Genomic DNA, 27,958 nt, shown 5'->3' with positions numbered 1-27,958 from the left:
CAGTGTATTTTGATTTCATGTAATCAGCATGAAAATTTCCTATTTCAAACTATTTTTCTGTGCCCCCAGTCATAAAATTGAAGCTTAAAAATAGTTCTGTTATCTTTGCATTGTGTCTTTCCAATCAGGGGTTTTGTCGGTTATTTTTGTTTCTGTCTTTGGAAAAATACTTTTGGTCTTATTACACGGTATCTGATTTGCTCGTATTGGAGTTTCTGGCAAAGAAAGCTTGCAGGGTGGGCTTCTGGCATCCAAGTTTTATTACAAGATAATTCCATATATTTGAAGGTATCTGGAGATAGATATCTGGGTTTAAAAAAAAAAAAAAAAACAGTAAGCAAACTTTACATTTTGGAAAACAGCCTTTGCAGTCTTCCCCTTTTGCATTGAAGTTTTGAGTCGGTTGGATCAACTAACCTATATGAATAAGAGATCAAGATTTTTTTTTTTATTTGTATATATGTACATACCGTGTTTCTCCAAAAATAAGACCAGATCTTATATTAAGTTGTGCTCCGAAAGACGTATTAGGGCTTATGTTCAGGAGATATCATTCTGAAAAATCTGCTAGTGCTTATTTTCCGATTAGGTCTTATTTTCAGGGAAACACGGTATAAACACATATATGAGTACATAATGAATAGATAACTAGGAGTATAGTTTACACATCTTTTTGCCCTCAGTTATAAAAATATTAGGAGTGTCTCTATCTCTATATCCTTGTTACCCAAAGTATATGACCCATGGGCCAGCAGCATCAGCTTCACTTTGGAGCTTGTAGGAAATGCACAGTTTTGGGTTCCACGCCAGACCTACTGAATAGGAATCTTTGGGGCAGAGCCCAGGAATCTGTACTTAAACACTACCTAAGAATGTGTACAGATCACTGGGGTGGACCCATAATGCATAACTGGCTGGTGGAACATCACATGGTAATTGATACGGGGAAGTGAATCTCCTATTTGAATTGAATTATTGAATATTAACTTTCATCTCTTTGGTGTCACAGTCACATGTGACTGTGCTTTTTATCTCCTGCTATTACCCTGCATGGGAGGCGAACCCTATTCTCTCTACTCCCATCCTCAAACATGACCAGTATGTTATTCCAAATACACTTAATACTAGTTTTCGTTAATTAAGTAGTCATCATGTACGAGTACTACGCTCGCTGAAAGTCATCCATCTATCTGAAACAGATAGAGGCTAACATCAATATAACTACTTAATACATAGCCAAGTACATGAAGATCTTTTTTGACAGAGTTTCAAAATCCATTTCATTCCTTTTTCTTTGGGTAGTTGAATAGAGTGAGGAATCTAATGTTTCATGAATAAAGGATAATTACTGACACAGCATGTCACCTTTGGGCCAACATCATTGTATAGCCGAAATTAATAGAATCATGGACTTCGGGTCCATCTGGGGAGCTCTAAAGAAAACTGTCATCTGTTTTCAGTAAAACGCCATTGCTGACAGCATGAGTCTGGGAGAGAGGCGACATGCATCCACATCTCAACTTTGCTAGGAACAGCCATGTGATCTTGGTCAAAATCCTAACCCTGCCTAAGTCTCAGTTTCCTCCTTCAAAAAATCTAAGTAGGCAGATGAGTTGGAAGAGGCAGTGAGCTGTACTGATGCATTAATTCAGAAACCCGTGAGTTTAAGACGCCAGATCAGGCCCCAGTTGGACGCCAACACTAAGGTGTGCCAGAGGTCTACAGGGTGATGCAAGTAAGTGAAGCAGACTCTGTATAAGACAGTAGGGAAGTTGATTGGATTGACACTGAGATTCTCACTGACTTACAAAAGCTTGTGGGAATCACACGAAAGGATCAAACAAAACACGGAGCTATTGATTTATAACCACTGAGTTAGAGGCTTCAAAACCATTGGACCGTTTATGTTTGAGTGAAGATGATAGCATTTTTAAAAAGCAAAAACAAAACAAAAACCCCAATCTCTTGCCTTTGTGGGAAAACATTTGATATGCTTTATGACATGATTGAAACAGTGTTGCTTAAGTTTGAATATCTTCTGTTTGATTCTGCTTAACCTGTGTGAGGAGTAATAATCCTTATTTTGCTAATGGTGAGCCCACTGTGTGGACTGAAGGGGTTCTACACATTGTGGGCTGTGATTGTTACTGCCTTGGAGTTGAACTGTCCACAACCCGTGCAGCTTTCCTTTGGCAGGGCTTGTTAGTCATGGATAATTTTATGTCATTCTAAACAATATAGTATAGGGACTGAACTGATATGGCCATTTACAAAGAAAATCTCTGTGAAAATGATGTAATTCCTTATACTTCTATAGAATCATCCAATTGACCTCATTCAGATTCAAGTCAACTACCAATTGTCAGGGCCGGCTAAGTCTGTTTTTATCTATGCCTAATAGCCTCCTCTATCCTTCTGTAAAATAAGGCCAGCAATGGCATATTCAGGTGTTCTGTATATAAACATGTTAGCCTTCCAGTTTACCTTGAGCATTACATTTTGAGAATAACAGAAAATGTGTTTGGCAGATAATGTTGGGACAGAGCCACCCACAGACAAAAAAGTCTTTGGAGTATTTTTGCTTGAGTTACCGTACTTAGAAAAAAAAAAATTCAGATGAGGCCCATGTGGATTTATTTCTTATAGGCTTAGTCTTTATAAAAAAAAAACCCCATTCACTCATCATGGGAAAGTAAAATGCTGTGAGGGACTGTGCTCTGGGGAGGTCACCCTCGACGTCTCAGTATTCTTGATTTGGATCCTTGCCAGGTCAGTTTCTGTGTGTTTAGTCTCTGCTTCTTCTCTGTTGATGAAGTGTGAACTTTTGATCATCAGAGGATACTAGACAAGAGTGCAATGCCCGTTTCTTTCAAGAATGATCAAGGTTCTGGGTCATCTCATCCTAACTTTTGCTTATTCTAACTCTTTACTAAGCATTCTTCTCTCTATGATGTCTTCTATCGTGTTTCCCCAAAAATAAGATCTAGCTGAACCATGAGCTCTAATGCATCTTTTGGAGCAAAAATTAATGTATTATATTATGTTATGAAGACCCAGTCTTATTTTAATATAAGACCGGGTCTTCATAATGTAATGTAATGTAATATAATATAATAATATAAAATTTCTGCTCTTACGTGAGACCAGGTTTTATATTAATTATTGCTCCAAAAGATGCATTAGAGCTGATGGTCTGGCTAGGTCTTATTTTCGGGAAAACATGGTATACACCCCTGCTTTCTGAAACCCACGCCTTAAAAGCCAGCCTGGGATGGCAGGCCCAAGTTTGGGCTGCAAGGAGCTGCCAACATCACCCAGACTTCTAAGAATCCGTCTCTGGACAATATTCCCAAGCTAAAGTGAATGGGGTTCCATCTTCTCTCTCTACTTCTTTGGGGCCTCAGCTGTTTATCGATCTTTTGTTTTATAATAGTAACTCTTTATCTGTTATTTTATATTTATTTTTAGTTCCATTATTATATAATTATGTTGTCCTTGAACAATCAAACACTTCAACTAAAGTGAAAGTCCCTCCTTACCACCGTCACCAATTCCATTCTCTACTAACAGGTAATTGTTATTCTAATATACGTATCTTTGCAGATCAAGTTCTATGTATCAACATGTGTGCATATAATAATACATAATCTTGTGTGGAATTTTTAGGAATGTAAGTGGTATTACATTCTGGTACAACATATTTAGGTGGGCTCAACAGTGTCTTGGAAACATGTTTTGGTCAATACTTGAATTTATCTTATTCTTTTATCTGCTACATAGTAATCTAGGTATTTATATATGATAGTTTGTTTAACCATTTCCTTAGTCATAATAATTGTTTTACCAAATTACTTTGCTATTTCAAATAATGCTACAATGAAAATATGTGTACATATACCTCTGTGACAGATTTCTAGAAGTGAAGATGCCACACCAAATAATATGTACATTTAAAATTTGAATGAACACTGTAAAATTGCCCTCCCAAACAGCCACATTACATAGACATATCACCTATGGTTAATAGCATGGATAAAGTCTGCTTTTCAATGGCAATTTGTTCAAAAACATTTTTGAATTCTTATTTTACAATATATAAAATTGAATTAGTTAAGTGAATATTTATGCCAAAGAAATCTGTATAATTTCTCTCGTCATTCTAGGTGCAAGAGATGAGAGAGGACATAAACTAAAGTCCTTATGGGTCGGATTTTTGTAGGCAGCCCTAAATATTCTAGAGATCCCCAGTATGGCTTCATATTAAGTTAGATATTAATTTTTAGCAAAAAATGAAAGAAGACTTTCAAAACGGAGGCCATATAGGATCACATCACAGTTTTATCAGGCTAGTCATCTGAATGATCTTACAATCCTCAGTCATAAAACTCAACCCATTCTCATAGATTTCCTTTTTTAATATTCTCGCAGTTCATAAATACCATTCTTGTTACAGCTGAACTATAATATCCAATCAAATTACAAGTTGATGTATGTATAGAATACTCACCATGATTTTTGGTCCATATTTTACTGTCTTTCCACCCAACTAAATGATCTATAAAATCTCCTGATTCTACTATCTTTCTTTGCCAGGTCACTGAAGTATCAGCAAAGGGTCAGCATTAAAACTCCACCATATTAATCAGGGAAGCCAACTCTTAAGCATATCCCTAGCATAATTTTAGTACAAAATAGTCCCCTTATGCCTCTTAATGTTTTCCTTTTGCACATTGCTACCATATCACATCATGGGACATTAAGCATATTTCAACTCGTGGGACTAACTCAATCATGTTTTTAGAAATTGAAAACAAATGTTGTAGCTGGATGAATGATAATATTGAAGTAATAACAATTTCCTAGTAGGCATACTTGTTTAATGGATTGCATAGTCTATCACTCACTGAAACCATTTTGTTTTGGTTTGGTTTGGTTTTAAGGAAAGTTTGTCAATAATTTGGTTTTCTTTAGTTGAGTTATTGTCCTTTCTGGAAGATAACTTAGAAAGTTGGTTTTACTTTAGGGGTAACAGGGACCAGCCTAATGCTAGGCTTGATATAAAGTACTGTTCTCTTCTCCTTTTTTTGGAATGTTCTGTAACATAATAAACGTACTAAATTGTGCTGGCCTCAGCCTGGAACACAGGGTTATGCTTTTTTTTTTTTTTTTTTTTAAGGTATTTAGAAAAATCTGTCTCTGTGCTTGGCAACTACTCTGACGGAAAACAGATAAAAATAAGGGTGGTTTATCAGTTTTGCTGTTCTTATCATGTTTCAGGTTGAAGGCTGTTGAAATGATGAAAAACAAACAGCACTAAATAGGATTCCATCATTATCCCTGCTATGGGAAGCTGAATTTTTCAGGATCAAAGAAAAATGCTTTTGCTTTTAGAACTGCAATCCTTCATTTTGAGAGGTACACTGCACTCAGATACTGATGGGTGAAAAATAGAGTAAATTGGAGAAGGAAGTAAAATATGTGCTGCTATGGGAACTTGGAAATTCAAACAAAAGTAGGCTGGCATAGTTTTAGACGCTCTGAATTTTCATTGTTCAATTTCTTAAGAAAAAATGTAGTGCCTGAGGTTTGTTATTTCTGAGCAACTGGAGTAAAGCATAAGCACAGGTTCTTTCCATCTCATAAAATTATAAAAACTCCCTTTATCTTTGTAAACATGTATCAAAGAAAAATCCTCTTGCTGGAGTCTTTAGGGAATGTTCTCACGGTATATATATCGTTGATTCAGGAGAAGCCTTCATAATTTTAAACTTACTTTTTTTTTTTTTTTTAAATTTTGCAATTCAAGTTGAGCACCTTCAATTTCCCTGGCATGGAAATTGCCATGAGAAATTATAAAATAGAATAGAGACAAATGAGCTGTTGTCCTTCCCCTCAAAGAGATTATCAACTAGGCAGACATAGTAACCAGAAAATAAAAATAAGGTAAGGCAGTTTCGGATAAAGAGTTATGCATTGTCATAGAGATCCAAGAAGGAATAAACCAAGGAGAAAGTCTTGATCATGGATGCGAAACATGAGATGAGTCTGGAAGGAGGTAAATATCAACAGGTAGATATGATAAGGAGGAGGAAGGAACTGCATAAGCACCAGCCCAGAGGTGGGAAGGTTTAAAATATATTTAATTTGCCTGAAGCTGAGAGAAAGCCATGACTCTTATAATAAACGTGTTGCCTAAGAGTCAAGCAGTTATTTTAACTAATTGCTGTTAATATGGTTATACGTTTAATACAAATGTTATAAACACTACTGAAAATGGAAAATAAATATGTGGAATGTGCCGTTTTCCCCTCACTGCCTTTTACCACCCTGGCTTTCTTTTAATTACTCAATTATTCTGATCTATTTTCCATTCCAGGACCTTTCCTTGGGGCCTCTTCTCTCTCCTCAAAAGCATTTTTACCCTTCTTCACTCTGTAAACTGTTCCCTGCCCTACCTGCTGTATTAGTTCACTAGGGTTGCCATAACAAAGTACGACAAACTAGGTGCCTTAGACAATAAAAATGTGTTTCCTCACAGTTGAGGAGGCCAGAATTCCAAGATTAAGGTGTCATCGGGGTTGGTTTCTCCCTCCTCTTGTCTTACGATAGCCACCTTCTAGTTGTGCCCACACATGGCTTTCTTCTGTGCATGTGTAGAGAGAGATCTCTGGTGTCTCGTCCTATTTTTCTGAAGTCCTACTGGTTTAGGGCCCCACCATTATGATGTCATTTAACCTTAATTACTTCCCTAAAGGCTCTGTCTCTGGATACAGTCACGTTGGGGGTTGGGGTTTCAACATAATGAATTTTTAGGGAACACAATTGAGTCCATAACAGGTATCAATTTAAATGGCATTTCCTCAAAGGTTCTCTACCAACATCCGGCACCTTTACCTCACAGCAGTTGTTGAGATTTATAATTATATATTTATTCATGATTATTTAATATCTAATTCCCCCACTATAAACTCCCTGAGGAAAGGCTCATGTTTGTTTTTGTTTCACTTACCACTCCATGATGGCTTAGCACACAGTAGGCACTCAGTAAATATTTGTGGCAGAATAGCCTGTGGAGTCTCATGAAAAAGTATATAGCAAATGTGGAGGGGAAAACAAAATAATAGGCACTTTCCTATCTGTGATGGGAATGGATGAATTAGGATAGGCACTCCGTGTTGGTAACATGCAACAACCAGCTCTCTTGGAGGTGGGTAGGGGTGTTTTTGCCAATTTTCTTAGTGTTAGTACCCCTACCATAGCTAATTTCAAGCTGCAAATGTGACATCACTGAATGCAAAGCTGGGGAGAGATACTCAGTAGCACAACATTATATATTTTTTCGCCTTAAAAGCATAAATGTAAAATAATTAAGAAGCCATGTGTTTTGAGTATTACCTTTATTTTAAATGTATTTATTTAAGCAAGATTTCTGAGAATTAAACAATTGGCTTTTTCCAGCTCCAGCACACCATTGATGGATAGTTGAATAAAATTGTAAAGGTTGAATGCACACAAATTTATAATTGTGCATGGCAAGAATCAAAAACAGTTCAAGCTGATTCTTAAAGTTGAGACTTCAATGTCAAGGGAAGAGTGATAGTGGGAAGAGCAGATTTGAGGAAAGAAGATGCTGATTAGTCTTGGAATCTGTTTATTTCTAGAGAAATGTGAGGACAGTTTGAAATAGAGGGCTCCACTTACGCTCAAAGAAAGGGCTGTCACTTTAGGAATTCGTTGTTTTAAAATGATTGCCGAACCATGAAAGGCAATGAGAGAAAGGAGAACAAAACTGTGGGGACATTACCTACATTTGGGGGGCTGGCAGAGGTATGTAAATAACTGAAAGAGGTACAGGTGGAAAAATCCATAGAGACAGGAGAATAATCAGCACAGGGATCAAATAGGAAAAGGAAAATATATCACTTACTGAGACACAGTCTTAAGGGGGGCCGGTAGATTTCTTAAGATGAGACTTAGAGTTTATCTTCGATATTGGTTTTCAACTTGATAGAACTTATGCCCTGTCATGGAGTCAAAAGAACCATTACATGAGTTACATTTCTTCTATGTGCTACATGTCTCAGGTTATTTTGTGTTTGAGATAATAATAAAATCTCCTCCCATCCTACTATCACCCCTAAGGGACTTATCAGATATTTCTGATACTCCCTCAATGGGTGTCATAGAAACCAAGGAAGAAAGGCTTTTCAAGGAACCTGAATTAGGAATAAACACTACTAAAGGAATGTTATTGAGGGGTGAGCCACAAGAAAGTCACTGTGTTTGGCAATTGTTGCTGACCCCAAAAAAAAGAAAGCAGTGTGAAGCAAAGGTGGTGCTGTGAAATGTGGTGCTAAAGTTTAGCATCTCAGAGCCTGCTTTTGACTCCCTGTTTGGCCATTTACCATTAGTAGTATGACTTCAGGGCAGTTGGCAAATGTTATCAGTCATAGAAGGGAAAAGGAAACTGACACATTTGCTGAATGCTTGTGGGGTACCACGCCCTGTGGTGGGAAGGCACTTGCTTACTGGCATCTCATTTACCACAACAGTATGTGTGAAAGCAGAAAGTTCCTCCAATGTAAGGTATTGTTTATTGGAAATAAGGGAAGAAAAGGTAAAACAGCTTGAGGGGGTAGATTAGAGCAATATTTTTAAAGTCTAATCTTAAATCATCCAGCGGTGACTCTATCAGAATTTTCCCAGAGTTAACATTGCCTGTTCCTTGTTGTCAGCTTCAAAGGTCAGAGTTTATACCTACAAAGTAATTGCCTTTTCTTTTATGTTTGCAAAACATTTGATATGTTTAAATCAGCATTAAGAGCTACTAGTGATAGTTAACTAGAGTTTAACAATTAACTAGAGTTAATTATCACTACCGTGACTTAAGAAAAATGGGAAAACAGGGAAAAGGTTAAGTGATTTTCTCAAGGACACTCAGCCATTGGTATCTGGAAAAAGTATCTTGAACATCATAGTTTTGCTTCAAGCTAAGAGACGTTTCTAACGTTTAAAACCCCAAGAATACTACATCTTAGAAAAGAAGTAACATATAATTTCCAAGGGTCAGCTCCTTCCCTACCTTCCATGTGTAAACCAAGATTGGGCAGCTAACAGTATTTAGTGTTTCGGGAGGTGGGGGGGAGGGGAAGAAATAGGTTTTTCAAAAGGCTTAACCTCTCTTTTTTTGTTTCTTTTCTTCCCACAATTCATGATTTAGACTCAGGCACATATTTGATTTTTTCCCATTTATTTATTTATTTATTTATTTATTTATTTATTTATTTATTTATGGGGGAAAATGCATCACCACCATGAGGAGGTTGATATTGTTTGGATCTGAAGTTATTCCTACCAGTTTTACAAGATCCTGTGATATCTTTCTGCCAGAATATAGAACCGTGCATCATCCAGACATTTGGAATGGTCCCTAACGCATATTTCAAGAAAATATCCCTCCCATTATCTAGAATCAATTTGACGTGTAGGGCTCGGTTTATAAGGCTTACAATCAGTGTGGCTTCCACTAGGAAGAATTGCATGAAGTTGTATCTGGTTAGAAGCAATGCACAATTAAGATGAAGACAATTTAGAAAGACAGCACAGAAAAAGAAAAAAAACAGATATTAATACTCATAGTCTTAGAACCTCCCAAACATGGGGGCTGCCTCCTTTTTCCAGGTTAAGTATTACTGAGTTTCTTTGAATTGCAATGTGATGGCATATCAAGAGATCAACAAGAAAAAGACTCAAATCTTTTTCTTGCCTCTTCCTATCAAACATTTTGGTGGAGCAATGTTTACGTATTCTCTGCATAGTTCTGAACCTTTGTCAAATGTAAGATTTCTTTTACTGTCTGGAGAGTCCTGTTTCCTCAGTAAGCTTACCAAATCTAGATGGGCCGCTCGTTACATAAGGCCCCCAATGCACCATCACTTATCTATTCATTTATTTCATAAACATTATTATTGAACACGGACTGCATGCTTGGTGCAGGAAACACAAAAATAACAGAAAATGCAGTTCCCCCTTTCAAGAGATGCTCTATTATTTATGCATGATGGTCCTACAAGACTAAGTAATAATGTTTTGTGACTAGGACTGTAGTAGAGTGGTATTTAAAGACACCAAGGGACCTGGGACTTAGGGTGGGGGAGTGGGAGGGTACGAGTGTCAGAGTGGGAAATGTCAGGGAAAACTTGGCATTTCACAGGTTTATATAGTAGAACAAACTAAATAAAATGGGACTTTGTGGTTCTCGGTGCTTCAGGCTTCTGTTTGTGCTAACTAATGTGCTATCATTTCTCTAAGACTCTGTGCCCAGAAGTCTTGTGCATTACATGTCAATGTTATGTCATTTTGTGGTTTAAACCTTGAATGGAGTCTTAGAATCAGTATCCAGGGGCTTTCAAACTAGATGCCGACCATCATTTTTGTGTCTGACAGGCCGTAAGCAATTTTTAAATAGTGGTTATATCATATTCCCACTTAACCTAGTCTGCAAACGTCAGGGATCCTATATGGAAGCTGGATTTGATCTCTCCTGTTCAATGGTTAAATAAAGGTATTACTTGTTACAAAATGCTCACTTACCACTTTACAGCCACTTGACACAAGAGAAAAATCTCCATTTAAGTTGAATCAGTCACCCAAGTGCTCATTAAACTCACTCATTTGTAGTTCTGGTACATTCCTTGCCCAAGTGCCTTACTAGGCCTATGTAAAGTTTCACATGTAGCTCCCAGAGCCACCAGTATGATTGCAAAAGCCATTCCTTCTCATTTGCAATTCCAGCCTCCTCAATTTCCCATCCTTTCTGTTTTTCAAGTCTTGGTTCAAATGTCAAAGTATCCACAAAATCAACACAGCCTTTTTTTCTTGTATTATGTAAAGTTCTATCTTCATTGATAGCCTCTGAGCTCTTTAAGGTGGGATCTAAGTCATCTTTAATGTTGTATCCCGTATGTTACTCGTTGAATGAAGAGATGGACAAATAAATGAACACATAGATATACAAATGACAAGAGAGTGACACGTAGCAAATGAAGAAGACTATCTGTTGCTTGGTGTCTGAGGTGGTGATATATACCTATTTCTGTTGATTACATGTTTCCCAGCCAGGGAAACATCCATGACCAATAGGAGAAAAACATTTTGGATTCAACCATACTTGACACATAAATGGACTCAGCCTAAATGGTTTGATAAAATCAGAGACAAACAAGGCTTACCTTGAGATTTAAGAACACAAATGTGTTATTTTGTTAATATTTATTTTTTTCAATATTTAGGAAATCTCAATGTTTCAAAAGTTTCAACCACCTGATTGCTTAACTGATCCAGTTAAGCAAATTAGATTGTCTCCTTGGAAGGGCAGATCTTGTTTTTGTGCTTTCTTGACTCTCTCACTTCATCTTCTTTGAATTGATTTCCACCAACTGGAAAATGACCCATAAGTCCAGAAGTAATGGAGTTTAAAAGATGCCTCACATCTTCTTCAGTAACAAAGATTGAGACTTTTATTTTCCCACAGAGAATACTTGAATTTCAAAATATAGTCAACACTGAAAAACAGGGAGTAAAAACTAGGAATACATCCACATTCTCTAGTGATTCCTTTTGATTAAGAATTTTTTCCCACTGAGAATACCCTGCACTATTTTAAGTACGCAACATTTTAATATTTTAATTGTATACTTACCACTAGGTTAATTTTAGAAGTTTTAGAATATGAAATATTTCAAGGCCAGTGATTTCCTAGATTTTTTTGTATGGTTTTTTTGTTTTTGTAACTTGAACTAAAATACACTGAGATGGTTTGTAAAAAGATATAGCCTAGTTAGATCTTGACCAATTTTTTAAATATCTTCTAATATAAACAGACTAATTGTTTGTATTTTTGTTTTCATACCAGGTTCAAAATAATGTCTACTTTATGTTATGTGATCAAGGAGCATAATAATTATGAATTTAATATATTTTTACATTTTGAAACCAAACTAATTTTACTTGGTATGTTATTCCCTGCCCACTGGTTATGGTGACTTTGGGTTCAGAGTGCTCCAAAATCATCACAATAGCTATTTGAGTAGAATTAATGGGTTTAAAAACCTACTTAGTAAGAATAATTCAAAGCAATTTTATGTGTTGGTTTCCTGATAGATTTATTGTGACTTTTCTTTTTTCTTTGTTTTCCTTGTAGTGCGGGAGTTGGCCGAACTGGTTGTTTCATTGTAATAGATGCCATGTTAGAAAGAATAAAGCATGAAAAAACTGTAGATATTTATGGCCATGTAACTTTAATGAGAGCCCAGAGGAATTACATGGTTCAAACAGAAGACCAATACATCTTTATCCATGATGCACTGTTAGAAGCAGTGACTTGTGGAAATACCGAAGTGCCAGCTAGAAACTTGTATGCCTACATTCAGAAGCTGACACAAATAGAAACAGGAGAGAATGTCACAGGAATGGAGCTTGAATTTAAGGTATGAGATTGGATGTGATGTGGTAATTCAGGATCAAGTCATTCTGGGATTGTCTTTGAGTAGTGGCTTCACTTTCTTAACCTTTCAAATTGTGCAGTTACAAGATTTACTTGACCTTCTCCTTAGGTGTCTGACTATAAAACACTTTCTTCCTATTTCCATTGTCTATTCCCTGCTTCTTAATAATATCTTGAGATCTTTTGTACCCTAATTTAAACTGAGAGATCATTCTCTCAGAACATAAGATTTAAAAATTCAATAGACTATATGGAATCTACTAGGTAGTAGTGAAAAGCAATGCAGTGTGAAGAGTCATTTGCTTTCAAGTATACAAAAGCTTTATATCTAAAGAGGAAATTGTGGGTACATTGCATTCAAACCACAGGCTAAAGTTATCTTTGTTGGATTTTTCCTTTTTCTATTCAACAGCGTCTAGCCAGCTCTAAGGCTCACACCTCAAGATTCATCAGTGCCAATCTTCCATGTAATAAATTCAAAAATCGCCTTGTTAATATTATGCCATATGAATCCACAAGGGTATGCCTGCAGCCCATCCGAGGAGTAGAAGGATCTGATTATATCAATGCCAGTTTTATTGATGGATACAGGTATATACTCTTGCTCCCCTGACAGTCCAAAGCTTTGACATTTACATGTGCCCTAGTTTCATAGCCAGAATGAATTTTATCTCAATTCAAAGCATTTTCTTTCTGCATAGGTCAGCATTCAGTCCCTTGGTATTTGTTTTTTTGTTTGTTTGTTTTGTTTTTTTTGTGTTTGTTTTGTGTTTGTTTTTTTTATTATTTTGCATAAGAGTAAGAAGAAGCAGTCATGGATTTTTTAATTTCCCCTTCTGCACTCGTCTTTCAGAAGCCATTTGGAAATGGAAGGAGTTAATAAAGAAGCTGCTTTGCACCATATTTCAAAAATGTAATAGTTTGTGTAAGAAGCCACACAACTAAGTGTTTCTTAAGCGATTTGTATGACACATGAAATTGAGCTATTATTGTTACACTAAAATTTAAATAATAGAGATAAAGCCATTCATCATAATATTAACAAAGCAATTTATTTTGCTAAGTCCCCATCCCCAAAATGTATTACATGTTCTTATTTGATTACACAATCTTAACAGGGATTTACTGCAATGACATTGATATGTTTTCATTTTTTATTACTGGGTTTGATGTTTACATAGCAAGTGTGAACGTTTGCATGTTCTCTGATTACTTTAACACATTATTTTTATTATCATTCTGTAATTCAGACAACAGAAAGCCTACATCGCTACCCAGGGGCCCTTGGCAGAGACCACCGAAGATTTCTGGCGGATGCTCTGGGAACACAATTCCACCATCGTCGTGATGCTCACCAAGCTGCGAGAGATGGGCAGAGTGAGTGTCTCCTCATAAGACATCCACTTCATGGAGAAATGAGGATTTCATTTTAATGACTCAAGTGCCACTATCATTTCTTTGAAATTCAGAGTACTCCAGAAACATTCTGGGCCATTCATTACTCTGGGTTGATTTTTAACTTACACAGCCACATCAAGTTCTTTCATTTGTGTGTTTTGAAGAAAGATCTAGTACTTCAGTGAAACACAATCAAAGAGACAAATAAGTAAGCAGATGCCCCTGTTTGAATTATGTCCTGACTCTCAGTATATTCTTATTTCCTTCCTCTCTGGGTAAGCTGGAGTTTCATGGGCAATTGTGCCATCGTTTCTCTGTATGAGGGAACTTGACTTTCTTTCAACCTTCATGCAGATTCTTATTTGCCTACCTTCCACCCCCACTGAATAAGGTGCTGGAAAGTTACATTACTTTTCTAAGGTCATCTCAGATCTACTTAAAAAAAAAAGTTTATTCTGAAAAATAAATAAATAGTATTAGGGACTCAAAAGGACTTAACACTTAAATTCAATAAATGTGAGCATTTTGCCATATTTACTTGAGATATTTTCTCTTTTTTCTTTGTATAAATTAAATTGTAGAGATGCATCTACAATCCAACTTTTAGGGCCCACAGAGAAAGGAAAAAAAAAAAAAAAGACTGGTAAAGTAATTTGACTATTCTGTCAAATTGATTGCAAGACTAAGCCAAATCATTAAAACTGCCTGGGCTCCAGTTTCCTCAACTGACAGATTGGACCAGATCTGGAGATTGGATCAGATCAGTTCAGAGGTTCCTTTCTGCACTCACACTTAATGGTTCTCTTCATTCCAAACCACAATGGCACAAGTCTAAGGGGATGCAATGCGTGATTGAAATGGTCAGCGTTATGTCCAAGGACTGATGCAATTATTTAGATAACGTGTAGCTATGAAGATGCTTACCCTATCGACGTATTAAATTCAAAGGATGTGTGTGAGCACTATGCCAAGTACTGGGCTTGATACCATGGGCGAGTATTGACCCACATGATTTTCTTATCCCCAGGAAACTTATAGTTTCAAAGAGAAAATGAGTCACATGCAACTGGAATGGCCCTGAATTTTGAAATGTTATTAATGAAAGAAAGAAATGATATAGATAGATGACAGACAAACCATATTTATACTTTGTCTAGTTTGACATGAATCTTCTCTCCTTTCAGGAGAAATGTCACCAATACTGGCCAGCAGAACGATCTGCGAGATACCAGTACTTTGTTGTAGATCCCATGGCTGAGTACAACATGCCACAGTATATCCTAAGAGAATTCAAGGTCACAGATGCCAGGGTAAGTTGGCACACCCTTATGCTCTTAACCATTAGCTGAAAAGTAGTTTAAAATGCATCTCTAGGAAAAACATTTGCCAGTGACCATGTTTCCAAAGCGAAAAAAATCATCCATCCTGGAAGCCTTTTTTTTTTTTTCTTTTTTTTCTTTTTTTTTAATATAAGAGTAACTTTTCCTCTGTTTGGCAAGTGTTCTACATAAACCCAGGCTTGGCTTCCTTTCAAATGTAACATCTGGCAGCCCAACTTTGGGGATGCACTTGGTGAGTGTGTGTGCTGGGAAGCGTTTAGTGATTGGTTGGCTGTGCTTACATTCACCTTTTCAGCTCGTTCTCTTTGGAACTTTTTTGACTTATTCATTACTTGAGGCTGTAAATATGTTGTTGTTTTGCAAAGCCCTTTAGGTCATGTGGGCTTGGAGGTTAATTTGGTATGATTTTAAAACTGCACAGCAAATGGCATTTTTTCAAAGACTCTGACAAGCTTTGCACATTCTAATTTGATTGCTGGCATGGCTTATTCCTCCGTGTACTAATGTGTCTGTCCATAAGAGCCGTGCACCCACGACCCTTGTTGGCTAATTTTCATTCTGTATTTCTTATCTAGATTGCTGAGTCCAAGGTTCAGCTCTGATGTAAGATGTTCTATGCATAAACTTTAATATCCTTGCCTTGAGCCACCTTCAAACCATGATTATAAACACATCTTAGGAAAGAAGGGATCAGCCCAAAACCCTGCTTTGTTTTTAGAACTGTCACAGTGGGTGGGTTGAGTAAAACTCCAGTGTAAATCTATTTACTTGATCCATTGTTTTTTCTGGAAAGCACTTTGTCAACCAATACTCCTGTTTAGAGATTGTGTGCGAATCCCCAAAGCCAGGCCCTGGCTGTTGACCTAAAGTGAAAGAGAAATTGGTTAGCGGGCTGGCTGGCTCAGGTGACAGACCTGCTAATGCCACAAAGTCTGAAGCCTTAATTACTCTGCAACTGACACTACTCAAGGCAACAGTTAAGTTCTGAGGTCTCGATTTTAGAGTCGCCCAAGTAAGCATGCTTTGGTGACCTACCCCATTGTTAAAAAAAAAAAAAAATGTCATGCCCTTTCAGAACTTTAAGCAAGATATGTGAGTGAAAATATCAAGTGCACTCCAAGCCAACTCAACAACCATTTCTGATGATAAGGAGTAGGAGGCAGGTTCTGCAAATGGCAGAGACACCTTTGTTACTACTCCTCACTTACTCAAATTAAATCTGATCACAATATGCCAAACACTGAAGCAAGAAATTGTTCAAATGTGTTTTTTGTTTGTTTGTTTTGTTGTTTTGTTTTGTAAAGGCTCCCTGTGATCATTTCCTAGCTTCTGTAACATTTGCATTTTGTGCTCCTACTGTGTTTCTAATCTCAACTTCCCAGTTTAGAAAGCAAACTGGTACTTGAGAATATGGTATTGTTAAATAGGTAACCTGCAGATGGAGATAGAGTCGGGTGATCTCGCCTCCAAATAGGAAGAGTTTATGCACGTGCTGTTAAAAGCAACTGTGGTCAGAAATGAAATCCCCAGGACATTTCAGAGGACAAATCTGCATTACTTAGCCTCTGGCTTCCCTTCCTGTGCTTTTCAAATCTTTTCCAGAAACAGAGGGAAGTAAATTGTGCTTCCATGGTAACTAAGTTAGTCATGAGGCCAACCATTTATTTCCATATTCATCAGATTTCTCACAAAGTTGCTGTGATCTTCCTGTTTTATCTCTATCCTGAAATGATGCCAGTCAGGAATGTGCCTTGTTCTTACGGAAAACACCAGTTTGGTTGGTATGTGCCCATCTGGAGTTAAGCCACCCCCTCTTCTCAGTAGGACTGTATGAGAAAGACTGAGTCTCCATCTACTTACCAAGACTCTTGGGGACATGTGTACCTTTGTCCAAAGGAACTTTAATGGGGGAAGAGGAGATACAAAAATGGAAACGAGGAACAAGTTGAAGCCATAACCAGGAGCAGGGCCTTTTCAAAGTCCCTCTAAGCTTGTAATTTGAATTCTCTCTCTCTTGTCGATTCTAGGGGAAAAGGTAATGGGCATAACTGTTATTCCTGCTTCTGTAAACAGAGGGTTCCTTCTGCTTTTGTTATGCTGTAAAATTTGAGAAGGAATAAGAAACACCTTCGTATCTGCTTTTCAAACCATTTGAACTTCAAGAATCAGGGCAATTTTGCCTAATCCCTGTACAAAAGAAAGACTCCTCTGGCATCTCGCTTGTGTTCTTTCTGACTTTTGGTTTGTCTGTATTAAAACCCCCGTGGATGCCTTAATTCCTATGCTCAGCCAGGAAGAGCCCTTTTTCAGAATAGAGTGTTTATTTGCTAATAAACTCTTCAATCTAGCTGAGGGATGCCTCACTTCCTATTCTACAGCCTAATCAGTCACATGGCCCAGTCTGCAAACCGTATGCCTCTGAGACGTGACCATCCAGGTTAACAGCAGCTACCTAATTTGTGTCAGATCTTTTCAGTGTCACTGTTTGTCATTTGACAATGATAGAAATAAGCAAACACAGCAGATGTGAAGTTATCGTGTCAAAAGTCAAATCTCTGATCTGGATGACATGCTTAGAAGTTCTTTTCAATATTAAGAAGTTATTGGATTCTGAAATTTTTGAAATAGAGTATATATGTTCCACCTTGATTTTCAAGGTAAACTTTGGGTCTCAGAAGCATTTACTAATAGGGAAACTAGGTGGTTCTTTACTATGTGACATTGTAACTGCGCATTGTGAGAGTAAACAGGTTGGCAATGTAAATATATGTGAATGTAGACAGTGTTCATAGTGGATAAAACACAAATGTAACTAAGTTTCTAGTTAAATATGTTACTAACTTTTTCTCCCTGCCCCCCTTTTTTTTTTCATTTTGGAAAAAAATGTAATGCTTCCTACTGTGGTCTGTATACTGGCTGAATCCTCCTGGCGTCATTCTTTGTGGCTGGGCATGTGGCTTTCTCCCTAAAGGATGGTCAGTCCCGAACAGTGAGGCAGTTTCAGTTCACTGACTGGCCAGAGCAAGGAGTGCCAAAGTCTGGAGAAGGATTTATTGACTTCATCGGCCAAGTCCATAAAACAAAAGAGCAGTTTGGCCAAGATGGACCCATTTCAGTCCATTGCAGGTGAGTTAAGAATCAGGAATGATGAGTTTCCATTTGTGATTAATGTGGTGATAACTTTAAAAATATATATCATTATGTACTCATTGTCAGTACAAGTTTCTAGTAGTGAATCTACATAATTGAAATTTTATTCTCAGAAATGTACTGTAAAACCTAAAGCAAGGCCTCATTTCTCTTTCTTTCCATAAAATGAAAATAACCAGAGAAAGATTTTTATCTCCAAAGTTTACCTCTTATAACAAAGAACCAAACTTTGTTTTTCCTTACCTATTTTACTTTAACAGGAATTGTTAGTACATCCCCTAGTGAAAATTCATTCAGTTAATTCTTTCTTACTTGTTTTGCTTAGCATAACATTGTTAACTATCTTTCTGTATCATTCTACTGTTTTTCTGCTTAGGAAAACCATAAATAGTTATCAAGCCTTAATGACTAATTATTGTCAGTCAATAAGTGATTAGAATGGTACCTCAGTTAAAAATTGCAATTTGTTTGAAAATTACGGCTATATTGGAAAACAAAGCACCTTCAAGTTAATTATTTTCAATAATTTCCACCACACTTTATAATTCAAGTCATTGAAGTTAATAGAAATAGAAACTAAATGGTTCAGAAAGGACACTCACCGAAAATTTAGTGCTTTTTGGAATTTGCTATTCCAAAACTTTCCAGCAAAGGGAATTTACCTGTTTTTATTTAAACTAACATATTTTAGAATTCTAGCAACTTTTGAAGTCTCAATTTCTAGTCTCCTTATGGTCAAAATCTTGAAAAAATTTATTTAAAAATTGATTTTGCTTCCAAAAAAAAAAAAAGAAAACCCACCCACGCTACAGTTCTTAGTGACATGGAAGACAGGGTCTCAAAATCAGAGAAACATTAGCCTTGGGTTTCAAGATATTTGAGTTCTAGTTTCACTTCTAGCATCACGCAGCTCTGTGGCACTAGGGAAATTACTCTGGTTCTCAATTTCCTCAGCTGTTCCCTGAGATCCTTTCTAGCACACCATGTTTCCCAGGGATTGCATGGTACATGAGAAACAGACCTTATTTATACACATTTGCTTTGTAATCCAAATCCTTTGCTTGCAACAATCAAAGAATATATAGGAAATGACACATGGACTCAAATGCTCAAAGTGGTCTGAATTACCTGGATGTTCCCCTTAATTGTCCACGTAATTTGCCCAAATGCTAATTCAAACTTTTCCAGTATAAAAAAAAAAGAGTGTATTTCATACATGTTTTAACTTTAGGCATTCCCATAAGTATTTGAGTGTATGTGTGTATGTGTGACTTCCTATTGCTTTCATCATCACAAAATAATTTCAATACTCCTACAGTATAAATACTATGACATGTTATTCATTATATATCTTAAATACTTCCCATTATTTTCTCTGGGAATATCCTAAAATACCACTTATTTTATTTACAGCTTAGTAAACTAACATGATAAAGTCAATAATTCAGAAGTTACAAGGCCAATGTCTGTTATTTTCTTGAAAGTACCTAGTAGAAAGCCAGAAATCCTCTGTTTTTGTTGCATTTGAGCAAGCAAACCAATGTAAGGTAGACTCTAGAGAGCCTGGATCATTGAACAAAAAAGATCATAAATCACAGTCTCTCAGGATGAAGAGAGACTTTCAGGGTTGAAAGACACCTTCAAGGTCATCTATTCCATCTTAACAGAGAGCCCTGAGTGTTCCTGGACAACAACCTCAGCCGTTTTGCAAAGATTGCCCATGGATTTTAAGTCTCAGTTAACATTTCTGTTTGGGCTTTTTAGAAAACCCAGTTTATAAAGGGACACACTATTTATATATGCCTGTCAGCTACATCCTCAAGTAAATGAATCCATCCATTTTCTACAGCCTGTACCCAAGCGTTACACAGGCCGTTTAATTAGTATCCAAAAATGTAGGAATTTTTCAGATTATTCACTGCTCTCATTACCTAAACCTCCAGATGCTTTCCTACTTCTTAAGAGCACAAAAGCTATGAATTAATTTTCTTCTCTTGCTGCACTGAAGATTCTGGAATTACCTTAAAACAATTACCTTAAAACAAAGGAAACAGAAAGAAACTCCAAACCTTGCTAATATAGTGAAAAGACTCTCGGTGTTTTAACTCCTGAACATCCAAAAATAGTAGCTATAGCTCAATGGCTCTTAACCGTTTCTTTTTTTTCTTTTAGATTAGAGACCCTTTTAGAACCTGTTTAAAGTTAGGTTTCAAGAAACAGAAAAAATACATAATTTACACAATCCATACATGTAATATATTCGTAGACCCTTCTTGAAGACTGAATAAGAATTCCATATCAAAAAACCCGTTATAGAATCTTTCTCATATCAAAAATAATATCTAAATTTGAATAGTATGTATACCTTATTTATTTGTATGTCAAGATGATGGAACATCCTGCACAGATTTTAAGTGACTACAAGAAGTACATAATACACTGGAAAACGAAGATGCTCAGTTTATCTCACCTTATCTCAATTATTTCATACTTTAAAAATGTGAAGCAGACAAGCTCTACAATTTCAGGATCTGCGCGAAGAATATAAACCTATATTTTAATTAACCTTCCTTTTATCCATTTGTTTTACAATATTTATGTTTCCTGGGTCTTTCCAAAATGGGATATGATCTCAGGTTAAAAGTTATTTCATAAGACTGATTCGTAATTACTGCACATTCTTCTCAATGTTACCACACCACATTATCCCACGAGTAGTCATTTTTCATACCTGAATATCGCTGTGGAAGAACCTGATGTAACATGAAAGCTTATGGATGTATGTCCACTTCCAAGCAAATGTAGCCAAGACTATGAGCGTCTCATCCAGTAACGTTGCCTTGTTTCGTTTTTATGACAGTGCGGGCGTTGGAAGAACTGGAGTCTTCATAACACTAAGCATTGTTTTGGAAAGAATGAGATATGAAGGAGTTGTAGATATCTTCCAGACTGTCAAAATGTTAAGAACACAACGACCAGCCATGGTACAGACAGAGGTGAGAAAAATCTCCGTGAGTTAGTTTGTTACATCTCAAGAGCCAAATAATAGATTTTATTAGCCAGGACCTCTTAGAGACCAGAGACTCTCAACACCAGCAGCAAAATACAGGAAAATATTGGAAAAGCATCAAATTGTTTAACATTTTTGAACCTCTTTTACCCCCTCTTTAAATGGGAGTGACAGTGGCAATGTCTTAGAGTTGTTTTGGGAGTTATGTGAGATTATATATTAGGTTGAACGATGTTAAATTATCCCTGTTTAACTGCTGTTGGCCTATAAAAATGGCAGTTTTATATAATTCATATACATATTACTATGATATGTATTTTATATATATATATATATATATATATATATATATATATATATATATATATATGTGTGTGTGTGTGTGTGTTGAGCCCATTTTAGTTCTCAATTTTTTTTCGGTATGCACAGATGTTAGATAGCCACTGTTCTATATTTCATTTCTTAATAATGGTCATTTTAAATGTTTGGACCCTGGATAAGCCCTAGAGAAATCAGCCCTCCATTTTTTTTCATTTCTTTTTTTTACAAAGCAACATAATAGTTAGACATTTACACCCCTCACAAAGTGATAACCCCTCTCCCCCAAGCTACTACCCCTCTGACATCTTATAAACCTATTACAATACCACTGACTATCTTCCTTATGCTATACTCTACTTCCCGTGACTACCGTGTTTCCCTGAAAATAAGACCTAACCGAAAAATAAGCTCTAGCATGATTTTTCAGGATGACATCCCCTGAAATAAGCCCTAATGTATCTTTTGGAGCAAAATTTAATATAAGACCTGGTGTTACTTTCAGGGAAAGTATATAGTAAAGACTATATATATATACATATATACATATATATATATGTAAAAATCATATATTTGCTTATAGTTGACATACAATATTATTCTACTTCAGCTTCAGTTATACAGCACATTAGCCCCCCATTTTCTATTCCAATGTTTAATATGGAAATTCTCATATTTCTCAGAGTAATATGAGTTCATGATTTAGCCAGTCTGACGTATTGACTATTCATTTCTAAGGATAATATGAGTGATAGATTGTGTTTCTGTTTTTCAAAAAGCCCCCAAATTCTATAATTTATATGTGTTCCTAAATTTATCACTCACAATATCTTTCAAACTTTGATTTCAAAATAGTGTAAGCATTTGGCTTGCGATACTCAAAACATTATGTCAACTTGACAAACTTAATGGATATTGGGGGTGACAGAGGCAAATTGGATGTTTAAAAAGGCTTAACATTTAGCCAAGCAACTTACTGTGACAAGATGGGAAAACAAACTCCATTTATTTTGCGTTACTATTTTTATTATAGAAAAATGTACATTTAAGCAAAATAGAAACTATCTACTTTCAGACCCATTGGCTACTGAAAATAAGTTTCTTTTGTGAGGAAAATCCTACTTTTTCTCATCCCTTCTCATCTGTAAATTATAATTTTTCCATCTCTCCAGCAATGCCCCCACTTATTCCAATATGACGTTGTTCTTCCCTCTTTGAAAAAGGACACATTTCACACCACTTTGTTTTAGAGTGGGCCTTTTTAAAACAGACAACTAGCAATCATACTGAATTAGGCCACATGGCACAGGTATTTTTTTATGTGGCAGACGGTCTTGTGTTGCCATTTTCAGGGGTTGAAAATCTTAAAATTCCAGCGTCCTGTGTAAATGGCTTTGTGTGCCTAATGTTCGTCACCAGATACCTTTTGGCTGCTTCCCTTACTTACATAAGAACATCAGAAATGATGTTGGGTAATTCTGACTGTAGGCAGCAAGGTCTGCTGTCTAACAAGATTATGTTTTAATTTAAATATCGTTGGCAGTAGCCCAGGAGATAAATGGATCTAGAGATTCCTCAGGACAGTGTGTATCTGCATCAGTTCTTAAATACACAAACTGAGAATTAGTTATCACAAATAAACAGAAAGTTGTAAAATACGGCTGTGACGCATGAGGAGTCCGCATGTTCAGTTGGTGGTAATTATTTGATATGACTTGGAGAATGGCTCACAGTTGTCTGGAAGATAATGCTGACGTGAGCTGTCACTACTTGGAATTAGGAGGCTATTTTAGTCAAATTGATTGGGGAAGTTAATAAACACCCCATGTGGCTGATTGTTCTTTGCTCGCTAAAACCCATTGGTCATTGGATTGAACTGATTGACAAAAGTAGTGATTTTGTCCCTATTGAGATGCAACTTTGTTTCTAATATTGATTTTTATCTTTCTGTTAAAATGTGCTCATGGCCCCTTCTCCTCTTTCTCGTCATGCTTTGCCTCCTCCAGGATCAGTATCAATTCTGCTATCGAGCCGCACTTGAGTACCTGGGCAGCTTTGATCACTATGCAACGTAGAAACCCCTGACCCATTTTGGATTTTTACTACAGGCCCTTCAGTATCCATGGAGTCTCTTCTGAGCCATACAGGGCACTTGAGAAGTCCTTCTTAACTTCTAGGTAACAACCACTTAGTGGGACTATTACACACGAGACAAACTAAAAACAAACTCTTTTGGGTGGACCAAGAATTCACAGTTTAATAATCTAATCTCAAAAATAATAAAGAGAATTCTGACTGATGAGGTATCCGAAGGATTTTATTTACAGATACCTAAAAGATTCAAAATAAAGGGAAGAAGAAATCACAGCAAAGAACCACCATCTTGTTCAGGATTGCTAGGTACGAGGAGAAATTGCTGTAGCGCTGCAATTCAGTGCAAGATGTTTGCTGGTGTGGCTTCTCATGGTAAAAGGAACTCTGCTTTGACATTACCCCTTCCCACCATATTGCTCATAATAACATTTTAGGGGGAAAAGGGGGGAACATTTAAAAAAAGAAAGTCTTTGATTTAATTTTTTAGTATTGTAAAGATACTGCTGACCTGTGCTTCATTTTTAACTGTGTAAACTTTTTTTTAACAAAATGTATCATTCGATAAAGTGAATTTTAAAGAGGTTACATAACTCTTCATTTTTTTATTTCCAAATTGTAGGTTTTTTTAAGCTGTAGAACTGTTATCTGTAATAATCTTACTGTAGAAATATCAAATAATTTGGAAATTTGCACATTTTTGTGCAATACTCTTAATCTACAGTATTGGTCTCATCAGATATTAATTTTTACACTTCTGTTTGGTTTTGGTTGGTAAGAAAGTACCCATTTTTTTTTCAAATAATCAAAGAGAACTTTGTTTTGTTTTTGGAATCAACAGGGAGGCGCAAAGTATAAAGTTGCTGCTAACATATATACATATATATCCATATATTATAGGGGTGTCTATGTATATACAGACAGTGTGTTCACACAAAATGATAGATATAGCTATCATTCAGTTCTTCCATGATTTAGGATTTTTAAGGTAGAAAAGCTATTATAAACATCTTTTTCACTTTCTTATTTTATGACATTGGTATTTCTTAATATCACAAAAAAATTAATTTTTAAGGGAAATGAGGAATGCACATCAGTGATTGTCAAACCTCACCCCCTAATTTCCTACCCAATCTCCCCCTCACCCATCTAATCATATTCACAAATACAATTTTGTTAGCCAGGCTTCCAACAAAGTTCAATATTTCTAACACTCTAGTGCAATAAAAAATTATTAAATATCTAAGAGGTGTGCATGTGGGAAAGGTCAGTGCATATCCCTTTAGGAGGGGAGAATGTTGTACTATATCAAGTTGTTTAAAAAACAGTGTATTCAATCGTATATTGTCTATAGTATGTGCTATGAAATTTGCATTTATGATATGTAACAGGGGCAAAGCCAAACTCATGTTACTCTGTTCAGTCAGAACATTTTGTGGCATACAGCATTCCTGGGAAGTGCTGTACTTTGTTTTCTTTTGGTTTTAGTTTTGCATTTAGAGTGCCTTATAATTGATGCCTATTTTACTAGCATTTCTTTTTAGCTTTTGGTTCGTATTTCCATTAGTTGTTCGTATATGTTACTCTTCCTATTAAAGCATTATCTGTTTACCACATGTACGAAAACTCTTTGAATAATATGCATTCCTAGTTTTCAGCCAAGTCGGGGATGTTAGTGATTGTACCAGCCCAAAGCACTTGGATAATCAGGGCCCTTCTTCCTTTTGTAATTGTCAACATCAGGAAAAGCTGCTTGTTTTATTTATAATCCCTTCCAAATCCATTCTGGAACATTCAGTAACTGCAACAAACTTATTTTAGTAGCAAACATCATTGACAACTTTGGAATATATTTGCTATTCCATTAGGATTTTCTAAAAGGTGATATTTAGAAAATGGGTATATATATATATATATATATATATATATATATATATATATATACGTATATATGGGTATATATATACGTATATATATATATACGTTTATATATATACATATATAAATCTCCCCCAAATTTTTCAACATAATTAGTACAGGAAGCCATGGATGATGGCATGAGTTTGCCATAGCTTACAGGATTTTAAAGAACCCTCAAAATATCCAAGGAACTCTTAAAGAGTTTTGGTATAGGTATAATATTTTGATTTAATTTTAGCTCCATTGATGTTCTGGCATAAAAGGATTTTTGTTTTCTACATTTTCCCATCACTAACAGAATGAAATCCAAGAGACCAAACACTTGCAAGTATCATATATGAGCACTTTTGTAAAAAAGAAAAAAAAAGAATAAAAAAAGAATAAAAATTAAAAAAAAAAAAAGAAAAATATGTATAATACTTTAAAAAAAAAAAAGTATCTAGAAGGCTACCTCAGAATGAGAGACTCTCTAACCTACATCAGAACCAGAGAAGAATGTGCACTGTGTGGGTCTGTTGTTGTTTTCTTTTGGAGCTTTATCCAAGTGCCAGATTACTCAGTGCTGTAATTTTCATTTAATGAAACAAAGGGGGTCATTAGACGGACCTTGCATAATGCAGACATGCCATGTAGAATCTGACGGTGTATTACACATCAGAACCATTGTCCAATGAGCAGTTTCTCTCCCTGAGACAAAAATTGCCCGTTTGGCAAAGGGAAAGAGGAGAATAATCACAAGAAGAAAATGAATGGGATGCATACCATAGACGAACATGGAGGAGACTATTGCAGGTATCTTGTTGTTCAGGAGCTGTTCCAAGAACTAACTCCCTACTGTCATTGATGTGCATTCCACTCTGTGCTTTCTATACAAACCATTCTAGTTTTATTTTCCCAGGTAAACATCTTTATCTACCATTACCATTAACTCTCAATTTTCCAATTATTTTCATCATCATAACCAGTACGGTGCTATTATTTACCTATGTATGTGTAGTTATGTATAATTTTGTAATTAGTTACAATGGTAAAAAAAAAAAATCAAAATATATAAAAAGTGATTTGTACAGAACTTTATTTTAGCTCTTTTTTAAAAATGATTTGCATGGTTAGACAACGGCGAGGACAGCCAGGGGAGGGAAGGGCCTCTAGGGAACTTTGCACTTTCTATACCTTTGTACTATGCACTGCCCTATTGATTCTACACCCAATAATGTTATTACTTGAACCCATCTGTAAGAAACTGCTTCAGAATTTCATTTGTGTGTGTGTAAATAACACAACGTAGAAACAGGAAGGGAAAAAAATCCTGCAGTAATGTACAGATTTTTTTTTTCTTTCCTGTTTATTTTTTGGTTTAGCTTTGTTTTAGTCTTTCCTTTTTATTTTTAATAATCTTTTCTTTCTTTCTTTTTTTATTTTTAATTTTGGGGTTTTGGTTGTCTTTGGGTTAATGGGTGCCCTGATACTCCAGCAGAGATCAGAAGGCTACAGATCCATCCTATCCATCCGTTACGTGGCTTTGCCATCCAAGCTTGGAGTGTCTACAAAGATAATAACAGTTGTGTTCTTTGCTCTCGTTTTGGATGCATAGACTGAAAAATTAAAAAAAAAAAATAATAACTTGTAAAATGGCTTGTTAAAAAATACAATTACCTCTAATTAGTAGTACGCGTAAATGTTTTACAGAATGAAAGGCGTGCTTTTTATTTTCTTACTTCGTTACATTGGTGGCGAAAGAAGTCTGTATGAAAATCAGTTATTTGCTGACACAAGTTCCATTTGTTACAAATGAATTCTAATAAAAATGTCAGTGTTATGCAACCCTGTCTTTTGCTTTTGGTTTTGAACTGACTATATATGTTCCCCCTTCTTCTGGTTATCTGCTTAGTAGCTTCGTACTAATAGTAATTCTACTCACTAAGGGGCTGCTATCTACCGGTGCCTGCCTCAAGGTAAGTACTTTTCACTGGTAAGCAACCTGCGGCTCAGGGAAATAGTTTTCCCAAGTTCTCACAGCCAAAAAAAGAGGACGTGGTGTAATTCAATTTAGAAATCATTGGCAGCCTTTAATTCTGTCAAAGATGACTACTACACAAATTTATTTCAGGATATTATACGTAAGTATTATCATCTCAAAAAAACTGACAACTTTCATGCATGTAAAAATAACACCAAAGCGTTAATATTTTTAAACTCTTTGGGAACATGACTAAGAAAATACTT

The 27,958-nt window shown here is 36.0% G+C and overlaps 1 protein-coding gene across 50 annotated transcripts in view; it reads left to right on the top strand.

The window, feature by feature from the left end:
* The window catches only part of PTPRD (protein tyrosine phosphatase receptor type D), a 2,065,421-nt gene extending 2,037,865 nt beyond the window's left edge, over positions 1-27,556 (top strand). For all 50 annotated transcript variants that reach the window (XM_088793168.1, XM_074330438.2, XM_074330432.2 and 47 more), the window contains 7 exons: positions 12,203-12,488; positions 12,918-13,096; positions 13,756-13,882; positions 15,088-15,213; positions 18,215-18,369; positions 21,254-21,389; positions 23,728-27,556. In XM_088793168.1, the coding sequence (XP_088649294.1) occupies positions 12,203-12,488; positions 12,918-13,096; positions 13,756-13,882; positions 15,088-15,213; positions 18,215-18,369; positions 21,254-21,389; positions 23,728-23,796 (1,078 nt within the window). In that variant the 3' untranslated portion in view covers positions 23,797-27,556. The remainder of the gene's footprint in view (positions 1-12,202; positions 12,489-12,917; positions 13,097-13,755; positions 13,883-15,087; positions 15,214-18,214; positions 18,370-21,253; positions 21,390-23,727) is intronic.
* The last annotated feature ends 402 nt before the right edge of the window (positions 27,557-27,958 follow it).

The sequence above is a fragment of the Rhinolophus sinicus genome, chromosome 16 (assembly GCF_057876585.1).
Source record: "Rhinolophus sinicus isolate RSI-liver-muscle chromosome 16, RSI-T2T, whole genome shotgun sequence".
In the NCBI taxonomy this organism is placed as follows: domain Eukaryota; kingdom Metazoa; phylum Chordata; class Mammalia; order Chiroptera; family Rhinolophidae; genus Rhinolophus; species Rhinolophus sinicus.
This window is presented reverse-complemented; position numbering and strand designations above follow the sequence as displayed.